The 12,199-nt window shown below is 27.7% G+C and overlaps 1 protein-coding gene across 4 annotated transcripts in view; it reads left to right on the top strand.

Moving 5' to 3' along the window:
- Window positions 1–12,199, top strand: part of LOC135127667 (SCY1-like protein 2) — a 274,358-nt gene that overhangs the window by 205,952 nt on the left and 56,207 nt on the right. For all 4 annotated transcript variants that reach the window (XM_064054200.1, XM_064054197.1, XM_064054199.1 and 1 more), the window contains exons 12-13: window positions 7,961–8,311; window positions 8,462–8,712. In XM_064054200.1, coding sequence (XP_063910270.1) covers window positions 7,961–8,311; window positions 8,462–8,712 — 602 coding nt within the window. The remainder of the gene's footprint in view (window positions 1–7,960; window positions 8,312–8,461; window positions 8,713–12,199) is intronic.

The following is a 12,199-nucleotide window of genomic DNA, read 5'->3' on the forward strand; positions in this document are numbered from 1 at the left end:
AGCTTTCGGGAAGGCTTGGATCCTTAAATGAGCTTTAAGAAATAATTTCTTTACATTGAGATCTTCATATTGATTCTGGATACCTTCATCTACTAAACTTAAGACATGAGCAGTTCTAGTTTTTCTTATTTGATTCTCGTTGGCCATAATATCGCTATATTATTATATTTGAAATAACATTATCACTTCAGAAATTGGGTCGCAAACCAAATTTAATTAAGTTTGGCTTACATCAGGGTATTTACCTTACCATACAGCAAAGTTGCAAATTTGCCCTAATTGTGCAACAATGTTAATGCAACTTTGTATCCGTGCATTTATGAATATAACCAATATGATTGACGTTACTAAGATGCAATTTGAACACTAATGCAAGTCGAAGTTAATTTAAAGCGATTCGAAAAAAATGTTCTTTTTTCAATAATTAGTAGAATTATTTAAACTTAATAACAAAAAGTCAAAAAATTGAAAGATTGAGCAATCAAAACATGAAAAAATCAAAAAATGTGCAATTTAAAAAATGAATCTAATTTAAAATATCGAAAACTTCCCAAAATTGAAATGTTGAAATATTGAAAAATCGAGAAATCTAAAAAACGAAACGACGAAAAATTAAAAAATCGAAATATTGAAAAATTTTAAAACTGAAACAATGCGAAAGTGAGAAATCGAAAACCTGAAGAATCCAAAAATTGAAGGAATGGAAAACTGAAAATTCCATTAAAACATCGAAAAGTCGAGAAATCAAGAAATCAGTATCAAAAATTTGAAAAATCTAAAATTTAAAACTTCGAGAAATTGAAAAACAAACAAATCAACGAACTAAAAAATCGAGAAATCTGAAATCTAAAAAATCTAAAAATCAAAATATCGCCTTATTGAATGCCCGAAAAATTGAAAAATTCAGAAATCGAACCATCAAAATATCGAAAAATCTATAATTTAAAAAGTCGAAAAATTGGAAATGTGGAAAGTCTGTAAATCAAAATGAGAAATCACAAAATTTCACAAACTGAAACATCGCAAAATTGAGAAATCAAACACTTGAAAAATCGAAAAATTGAAGAAATGAAAAATCGATAAAAAACCAGAAGTCGAAACGTAGAAAAGTCGAGAAATCAAGAAATGGGAAAATCAAGAAATCCAAAAGTCGGAAATCAAAAATTTTAAAAATCAAAAAACTGAAAAACCGAAAAATTTGAAGATGAAAGGTAAAAATCGAAAGACCGATAAATCGAAATATCAAAAATTTTAAAAATCTAAAATTTAAAACTTCGGAAACTTGAAAAATAGACAAATCGAAAAATCTAAGATTTAAAAGATCTAAAAATCGAAAATGTAGAAAGCCTGTACATTGACCTGACTGAAGAATCGAAATAGTGAAAAATCCTTTAACTAAAATATTGAAAATTAAAAATCGAAATACTGAAAAATCTCAAAAATGATAAGTCGCAAAATTGAGAAACAGAAAAACTGGAAAATCTAAAACTGAAAAGTAAAAAATCGAAAGGTCAAAAATTTGAAAAATCTAAAATTCAAAACTTCGAAAAATTGAAAAATAGACAAAAAGACAAACTAAAAAATCGAAAATTCGAGAAATCGAAAAATCTAAAATCTAAAATATCGAAAAATAAAAATATCACAAAATTGAATGCTTAAAAAATTAAAATATTGAAAAATTAACAAACCGATAACTCGAAAAATTGAAAAATTAAAGAGAAATTGGAAAATTTGAAAATTGAAAAATCTCGGAATTGAAACATTAATAAACTGAGAAATCGAAAAGAAATCGAGAAATGAAAAAATCGAAAATTAAAAAATCAATTAATCGAGAAGTCGAAACCTCGAAAACCCGAGAAATCGAGAAATGAGGAAGGAAATCAAGAAATTTAAAAGTCGAAATATCGAAAATTTTTAAAATAAAAAAATTGAAAAACCGAAATTTCTTAGATCGAAAAGTAAAAAACTTTATATCAAAAATTTGTTTTCTAAAAATTGACAAATAGACACAAAGACGAACTGAAAAATCGCCAATTTGGGAAAATTAAAAAATTGCATAAATGAATGGTCGAAAAATTGAAAAATCCAGAAATCGAAACACTAAAAAATTGAAAAATCTAAAATTTAAAAAATATAAAAATTGAAAAATTGAGAAAACGACAAACCGAAAAATCTAAAATTTAAAACTTTGAAAAAATGGAAAATAGACACAAAGACAAACTGAAAAATCGCCAATTTGGGAAAATTAAAAAATTGCATAAATAAATGGTCGAAAAATTGAAAAATCCAGAAATCGAAACACTAAAAAATTGAAAAATCTAAAATTTAAAAAATATAAAAATTGAAAAATTGAGAAAACGACAAACCGAAAAATCTAAAATTTAAAACTTTGAAAAAATGGAAAATAGATAAACAGACGAACTGAAAAATCGACAACTCGAGAAATTGAAAAATCCAGGAATCAAAACATCGAAAAATTTAAAATTTATAAAATCCCAATATCGAAAATGTAGAAAATTTGCAAATCAAAACGAGAAATCAACACATTGAAAAACCCTTAAACTAAAATATTGAAAAATTAACAAATCGATAGTTTGAAAAATTGAAAAATCAAAAAAATTAAGGTATTGAAAAATTGAAAAATTTCGAAATTCAAACATCAAAAAACGAAGAAATCGAAAAAAATCGAAAAATCGAAAATTAAACAAATTGGAAAGTTGAAAAATCAAATAAGTGAAAAATCTAAAAATTGAAGAATTGTAAAACTAAAAAATCGAGAAGTCGAAACGTCGAAAAATCGAGAAATCAAGAAATGGGAAAATCGAAAAATCGAAAAATTGAAAAACCGAAAATTCTAAAACAGAAAAGCAAAAATCGAAAGACCGATAAAGCGGAATATAAAAAATTTGAAAAATATAAAATTTAAAAATTCGAAAAATTGAAAATTACACAAATGCAGTAATAAAAAATTTTAAAAATAAAATCGAGAACTGTAAAAACGAAAATTCGAAAAATTAAAGAATCCTAATATTGAAAAATTCTTAAACTGAAACAATGCAACATTGAGAAATCGAAAAATTGAAAAATCAAACACCTGAAAAATCGAAAAATTGCAGAAATGAAAAACTGAAAATTCCATAAAAACAACGAAAACTCAAGAACTCAAGAAATGGGAAAATCAAGAAACCTAAAAATCGAAAATGTAGAAAGTCTGTACATTGACCTGACTGAAGAATCGAAATACTGAAAAATCCTTAAACTAAAATATTGAAAAATTAAAAATCGAAATACTCAAAAATCTCAAAACTGATACAACGCAAAATTGTGAAATCGAAAAATTGGAAATTCTAAAACTGAACAGTAAAACTCGAAAAGTCAAAAATTTGAAAAATCTAAAATTCAAAACTTCCAAAAATTGAAAAATAAACAAAAAGACCAACTAAAAAATCGAAAATTCGAGAAATCGAAAAATCTAAAATCTAAAATATCGAAAAATTAAAATATCACAAAATTGAATTCTCGAAAAATTGAAAAATTCAGATATCGAGAAATTTTTAATTTCAAAATTCGAAAAATCGAAAATTTAGAAAATATGTAAATCAAAGCGATAAATCAAAAAATTAAACAATCGCAATAATGAAAAATCCTTTAACAGAAAATATTAAAAAATTAACAAATCGGTAACTTGAAAAATTGAAAAATTAAAGAAAAATTGGGGAATTTGACAATTAAAAAGTCCGAAATTTGAAAAATCAAATAACAGAATTGAAAAATTGCAAAAAATCTGAAAATCAAAAAATCAATAAATCGAGAAGTCGAAACGTCGAAAACCCGAGAAATCGAGAAATGAGGAAATCAAGAAATTTGAAAGTCGAAATATCAAAAATTTTTAAAATCAAAATCACAAAATTGAAAAACTGAAAATTCTAAAATCGAAAAGTAAAAAACTTTGAAATAGACGAACTGAAAAATCGCCAATTCGGAAAATACAAAAAATTGAAAAATCTAAAATTTCAAAAATGTAAAAATCGAATTGAGAAGACGACAAACCGAAAAATCTAAATTTTAAAACTTCGAGAAATTGAAAAATAGACAAACAGACCAACTGGAAAATCGGAAAGTCGAGAAATTGAAAAATATGAAATCTAAAAAATCGAAAAATTAAAATATCGCATAATTGAATGATCGAAAAATTGAGAAATCCAGAAATCGAAAATACAGAAAATCTGCAAATCAAAACGAGAAATCAAAATAATGATGAATCGAAACATTAAAAAATCCTTAATACTGAAAAATTAACAAATCGATAACTTGTAAAATTGAAAAGTCAAAGAAAAATTGAGGTACTGAAAAATTAAAAAATCTCGAAATTGAAACATTAAAAAACTGAGAAATCGAAAAAATCGAGAAATTGAAAAATCAAAAATAAAAAAAAATTGGAAAGTTGGAAGATCAAATAATTGAAAAACTGAAGAATTGAAGACCCAAAAAATTGAGAAGTCGAAACGTCGAAAAGCCGAGCGATCAAGAAATTGATAAACCGAAAAATCTAAAAAATCCATAATTTAAAACTACGAAAAATTTAAAAATAGATAAACATACGAACTGAAAAGTCGAAAATTCGAAAAATCTGAAATCTAAAAAATCTAAAAATTAAAACATCCCATAATCGAATGCTCGAAAAATAAATCGAAATATCAAAAATGTAAAATTTCGAAAATTGAAAAATAGACAAAAAGATGAATCGAAAAACCGAAAATTTAAGAAATCGAAAAATCTAAAATATCGAAACCTTAAAATATTGCAAAATTGAATACTGGAAAAATTGAAAAATTCAGAAATGGAAACATCAAAAAGTCTAAAAATCCCAAAGTCGAAAATGGAAAAAATGTATAAATCAAAGCGAGAAATCAAAACATTGAAGAATCGAAATATTAAAAATCCTTAAACTAAAATATGAAAGTAAATTGAAAAATCTCCAAATTGAAACATCAAAAAACTGAGAAATCGAAAAAAATCGAGAATTCGAAAAATCAAAAATTGAAAAAGTTGGAAAGTTGAAAAATCAAATAACTGAAAAAACGAAAAATTGAAGATTTGAAAAACTAAAAATCTAAAACAGAAAAGCAAAGATCGAAAGACCGATAAATCGAAATACCAAAAATTTGAAAAATATAAAATTTAAAAATTCCAAACATTGAAAAATAGACAACTCAACGGATTGAAAGACCGAAAATTCGAGAAATCGAAAAACCTAAAATTTAAATAATCGAAAAAAGTCTGTAAGCTAAATTGAGAAATCAAAAAATCGAAGAATCGAAATATTGATAATTGAAAATAAATAAATCGATAACTTGAATAATTGAACAATTAAAGAAAAATTTAAAAACTGAAAAATCTCGAAATTTAAACATCAAGAAAACTGAGAAATCGGAAAATTAAAAAATCGAAAATTAAAAAGATCGGAGAATTGAAAAATAAAATAACTGAAAAATCACAAAACTAAAGAATTAAATAATTAAAAAATCAATAAATCGAAAAATCTAAACGTCGAAACTCGAAAAATCGGAAATTTGGAAACGCCAAAAATTGAAAACTTGAAAAATAGAAAAGTCGTAAAACTAAAATTGAAAAACAATCGAGAAATGGAAAATTTGAAAATCGAGAAATTGAAAAATCGAAAAATCGAAAAATTCAAAACTGAAATATCGCAAAATTGAAAATCCAGAAATCGAAACATCAAACAATCGAAAAATCTAAAATTTAAAAAATTCCAAAATCGAAAATTTAAAAAGTTTGCAAATTAAAAGGAGAAATCAAAATAATGAGGAATCGAAATATTGAATAATCCTTAAACCAAAATACTGAAAAATTGAAAAGTCAAAGAAAAAACTGACAAATCGAAAAAATCGAGAAACGAAAAATCGAAAATTAAAAAAATTGGGAATTTAAAAAATCAAATAACTGAAAATTCGAAAATTTGAAGAATTGAAAAACTAAAAAATGGAAATGTCGAATAGTCGAAAAGCTGAGAAATCAAAAAATGAGAAACTCGAAAAATCTAAAAGTCGAAAAATCGAAAAATTGGAAAACAGAAAAATCTAAAACAGAAAAGCAAAAATCGAAAGACACATAAATCGAAAAAAATGAAAAGTAGACAAATCAACGAACTGAAGGACCGAAAATTCGAGATCTCGCGTAAGCTAAAAGTCTAAAAAATCGAAAAATTAAAATATTGCAAAATTGAATGTTCCAAAAATTGAAAAATCCAGAAATCGAAACATCAAAAAATTGAACAAAGAAAAATTGAAAAACTGAACAATCTAGAAATTGGAACACCAAAAAACTAAGAAATCGAAAAATAGAAAAATCGAGAAATCGAAACATCGAAAATTAAAAAATCGGAGAATAGAAAAATCACAAAATTGAATCGAAAATTTGAAACATCGAAAAGCCAAGAAATGGAGAAATAGGAAAATCAACATTCCTAAAGCTCGATAAATTGGAAAATTGGAAACGCCAAAAATTGAAAAGTCGAAAAACTGAAATTGAGAAACAAAACTATCAAAAAATCGAAAATTTGAAAATCGAGAAGTTGAAAAATCGGAAAATCGAAAATCGAGAAATTGAAACCTTGAAAAATCGAGAAACGAAATTATTCATAAGGAGTTCTACATTGGTGTTTCAAAAATTAAACATACAATCACTAATAATGTCTCTAATTTTGAAAAAGCTATTTGTTTGTTCTCGGTTAGAAATATATCAAAGATGTGTTGTTGCTTTTGCCTGTATAAAAATGGTTTTTTTTTTTTAAAGAGGCATGAAAGTTCACAAGAGATTGAAGTTAATTTATCTTATCTCTTACGAGTATTCTTAACCTGATTACATTATGTGAGTTAGTTTTGAAAAAAAAATTCTTTAGCTTTAACAATACTGTTTATGAACAACATATTGGTTTAGTACTAATGGAATTTTCCCTATCTCTATTTTTAGCAGAAATTTGTATGAACAATACAAACACAAAAAATAAAAAAGAGTGCGTCGACCCAGGGACGCACGGATGGAATTTTAACTCTGCGTTATTAATTTATATAAATTAAACACGTATACGTGGCGAAGTCATTATTTTTTTCTTACCTACATTGGTGACCTACGACGTGTTTTTCTTCGCTTACCTACACATTCACACCAGTTTATCTATCTCTCTTTCTATATGTGGGGCGGCGTTACATGCCTATGTTCAGATTCAGTCCACGGTGTCGGTGTCGAGAACATTGACACCGTGTTCGAGCTCGTAGCTGGAACTCGACATCCTATTCCGGCGCGAGTCGTATACGTGTTCTAAAATACGAAAAGAAAGGAGTTAAAACTCCAAAATCTTCTCAAATCCTTAATTTACAGACAAAATTTAATTCTGGAACCGGTACGAGGGTAACATTAATTTGAAAAACGTCTTTGTTTTTCGTCCGTTCCCACAACTTGTCCTTTAAAAACGATTTGACTTTGAGTATTTTTAAACATGGCACAAAATACTAAATAATAAACAATTTTTAAGACACTTTTACACTTTTGAACTTCACTTTACGAAAACCCAACAAGAACTAATTGATACAGGAAGAGAATTCGAAACAAACGTTGTAATATTAAATCTGACCTTCGCAAAAAAACAGGTGTTTAGCGGTGTAGAAAATACACATTTTAGAACAAAATAGGCAGAAAAAAGTAAAGTAGGTCGAAAAAACGCTAAATTAAAAAATTTTAAAACTCGGTTCTTGTTATACATCGTGGGCAAGAATACCTCCTACGTACATCCCACCGACTGCGCCAATTAATATCGTATGACCTCATTTCCCCTTACGTCACTGTTGTGTAACCTTTAAAATCCCCCCACTTGCATTTCTTTCGCTGCTCGTCTAGACCGCCTAATCCACTTTTTAAGCCCTTCAACTTTATTCCACAGATATTTACCGGTTAATGCTCAGCGACAAGAAATACGGCTTATCCGTAAATTTAATGGCAACCAAAGTGATGCCTTCGTTGTTACCGCAAACGGTAAATCCCTCCTTAAACTTAGAACAATTTACGATCCTCCTCGAAGTTTTACAAGAAATGTTGGACCAGATTGACCGAAACCAGCGTAATAAACTCAAACTGGATAACCTATCTCTGCCGAGTCCGGAGCGACACAGGCCATTAAGACACCAATACAGTTCCGACAACATGCACGTGCCGCCGTTCAACATCCCCAACCTGAGGATAGAGCAAAGGAAGACTTCGAGCGCGGAGGACATGGCGAGGAAGAATTCCACAGGTCGGTCAGATTTATTTTCCATTATGTAACTATATTACAGTTGGACGGAAAAGTGAGAATTCCGCGTGTCTAGAATGCCGATTCCGACTCTAAGATAGTTGAACGACGCAATCGTCGCTAGGTTTAGAGTTTTCCTTACGTTATGTGTAGGTGGTATGTTGGGCGGATGGTGGTTCGGAGGGTCGCCGTCGTCCCCTGACAGCAACTTCCTGAGGGTCGTCAACGCCTTCCCGAACAGAAGACTGTCGGACAACACCCTCATGACACCGAAGATACGCATTGCGCCCTCTTGTGCGTCGTCACCGGGAGGAACGCCGGGAGGTGGTTTGCCCATCAGGAGACACTCGAGCATCGGACCGCAGGAAAGGAGAGGATCAACGGTTAATCTCTCGCCACCGACGGTAAGCCCGAACGCGCAATGCTGCTCTTTGACTCGCAGGTATAGCAGCTGGCGAGATATTCTGATGGGAATTCCAACTAGACTTCAAATACTCAAAGCAACTAGCGCTGGATTAAGGTCAAACATGTTAAAGGTTATTCTATTTTTGAGGTAAACGTTGGCGTTTTCTTTGTCGTAACCAGCTATTGGCTGCGTTTGTTCACTTAAAGGTCGAGCATAATAGATGATTCAGTATAAGTTTTTCTTAGAAAGAACTCCTAGAAGCGCGCAGAAATCAAGACTTTGTGCAGACTAAACGATTTCTTGTTTACATTTTCTTTGATAAATACGTCGTCTGAGAACTTGTTTGATCTACAGACCAGAGCGCGATCAGGCAAATGAAGACTCTAGGCGTTCAGAAGCGAGGTTTCACTCGATTTTGTCATACAACTATTTTTTGTTTAATTATGAAATAATTCAGGAAGTAGATTTTTTTCTTGAAATACTTAATAATTGAAATAATCTCTTTTTAAAGTATAAAAATAAAAACTGTAGTCGGTATCATATAATATAATATACGTAGTCCGATACAAATCCTAACGCTATTTATAGTTTGTACTCGTAGCTATAAACGAAAATATAAATGTTTGACAGTTATTAGATGAATTTCTGAACTTTCGTCAATTGAAACACAACCATAATAAAATTTGTGATAATATTTCCCGCGCAATTCTTAGATAGGCAGTCAAATATTCATTAGTGCCTTTCAGATGATTTTTATTACTAACTATGTCCCAAGAAATTAATCTTTTCAAATTTTCGCTTTTTCGGCTTTTCAATTTCTCGATTTTTCAGTTTTTTTAAATTTCAGATTTTTCGATTTTTTGATGTTCCAATTATTCGAGTATTCAATTTAGCGATACTTTAATTTTTCCATTTTTTAAATTTAAGATTTTTCAATTTTTTGATACTTCGATTTATCGATTTTGAAATTTTTTTCTTTTCAGTTTCATATTTTTAATTTCTCCAATGAGATTTTTCAAAATTTCGATTCTTTCTTTTACGACTTTTCGATTTTTCAGTTTTTCGACTTTTCGATTTCTCAATTTTTTGATATTTCAGTTTTAGGATTTTTCAATTTTTCGATTCCTCGTTTTGATTACAGATTTTTTACATTTTGGATTTTTCAATTTTTTAAATTTCAGATCTTTCGATTTTTTGATGTTTCAATTTTTCTAGTATTCAGTTTTGCGATGTTTTAATTTTCTATTTTTTTAAATTTAAATTTTTGTATTTTTCAGCTTTTCGAATTTTTAAATTTGAGATTTTTCAATTTTTTAACATTTCCATTTACCGGTTTTGCGATTTTTACTTTTCAGTTTAAAATTTTTCATTTCTACAATTTTTCGATTTTTCAGGTGTTTGATTTTTCAATTTATTGATTTCTCAATTTTGGGTTCGGTTTTCGGATTTTTCCGAAATTTTAAATTTAAGATGTTTGTATTGCACAATTTTTCGAATTTTTAAATTTTAGATTCTTCATTTTTGGGATATTTCGATTTCTCAGTTTTCCGACTTTTTGATTTTTCAATTTTTAGATTTAACGGTTTTTCAAAATTTCACAATTTTTCAATTTTTAATTTCTCGAGTTTTCAATTTTGGCCTATTTCGAGTTCTTTTTCAACTCTGCGATTTCTCGATTTTTCAGTTTTTCGATTCTGCAATTTTTCAATTTTTTAAATTTAAAATTTTTCGATTTCTTGATTTCTCATTTTTTTTTTATTTCAAATTTTTCAAATTTTTAATCTTCCAATCTTTCGAGTATTCAGTTTTGCGATATTCTAATTTTTTCATTATTTAAATTTTCGATTTCTCAATTTTTTATTATCAGTTTCAGATTTTTTATTTTTCCAATTTTTCCATTTTTCGGGTATTTGATTTTTCAATTTCTCGGTTTCTTAATTTTGCGATGTTTCAGTTTAAGGAAGTTTCGATTTTTTACATTTTCCTTGTTTTTTTGAATTTCAGGTTTTACGATTTTTCAGTTTTTCGATTTGTCTGTGTTTTATTTTTGCGATTATTTTTCCGAAATTTTAAATTTTATATTTTTCATTTCTTTGATATTTCGATTGATTTTTCGACTTTTCGGTTTTAGAACTTTTGGTTTTCCAACTTTTCGATTTCTGAGTTTCCGATTTCTCAATTTTCCAAATTTTCGATTTTTCAATTTTTAGAGTTATCGACTCTTTAAAATTCCTCATTTTTTCAATTTGTAGTTTTTCGAATTTTCAATTTTGGGTTATTTCGGGTTCATTTTCGACTCTTCGATTTCTCGATATTCTAATTTTTCGATGTTCAGATTTTAAGTTTGTTCAATTTCTCGATTTTCCAGTTTTTCGATTTTTCAATTTTTCAATTTTTTTAAATTTAAAATTTTTCGAATTCTCGGTTTCTCATTTTTTTGTATTTTTCAGTTTTTTGCTTTTACGATTTCTTGATTTTTCGACTACCGGATTTTTGAATTTTTTACGAAATTCGAAAAATCGGAATATCGAGAAATCGCAAGTTCGAAAATCGAAAAAATTGAAAAATCTTCCGGATAATAACAAAATCGAAAAATCGAAAATTCGAGAAAGTAATAAATCGCAAAGTGAAAAAAATTAACAATCGAAAAACCGAAAAATGGAATCAAAAATTTAAGAAATCGAAATGTAAAAAATGGAAAAGTCTAAAAACTAAAGAATGAAAAAATTTGCAGAAAGACTGAAAATTCGAATATTCAATGTATCAAAAATCGAAAATTTTTAAAAGTCGAAAATTCGAAAAATGGAAAATTTGAGAAAAATCAAAGAATTGAAAAATTTAAATATCAAAATTGAGAAGGATACAAATTGAAAATTCGAATATGAAAAAATCAGAAATTCAAAAAAGGGGAAAATGGAAACATCGATAGATCGGCAAATCGAAAAAACGAAAAATTGAAACATCGAGAAATCGAAACATCAAAAATTCGAGACATCGACAAACCGAAAAATCCAAAATTAAAATATTGAAAAATTGAAAAATCAAGAAATGAAAAAATTCCCAAAATTAAAGTGTTAAAAATTTGAGATATCAAAAATTTGAGATATCAAAAACTTGAGAAATCTAAAATTCGAAAAAAAATACTCCTATAATTTAGTGAAAAATCGAAAAACTGAAGACTGGAAAAATTGAAAAATCGAGAAAAAGAAAAGGATACAAATTGAAAATTCGAAATTTTCAAAAAATAGAAAATTCGAAGAATTACATATTCAAAAAACGAGAATCCGAGCAATCTGAAAATCTAAGAATCGAAAATCAAAAAACAGAAAAATCAAAAATTCGGATATCGAGATTTCGATAAATCGAAAAATCCAAGAATAGAAATATAAAAGAAAAACGAAATATCGAAAGTTGAATTACCGAAAGTCGAAAAATGGAAAAATTGGAAAATTGGTTTTAGATTTTTTGATTTTTCAACTTTTCGG

This window comes from Zophobas morio, unplaced genomic scaffold (assembly GCF_036711695.1).
Source record: "Zophobas morio isolate AGI-343-1 ecotype UQ-CSIRO unplaced genomic scaffold, CSIRO_AGI_Zmor_V1 ptg000012l, whole genome shotgun sequence".
Classification (NCBI taxonomy): domain Eukaryota; kingdom Metazoa; phylum Arthropoda; class Insecta; order Coleoptera; family Tenebrionidae; genus Zophobas; species Zophobas morio.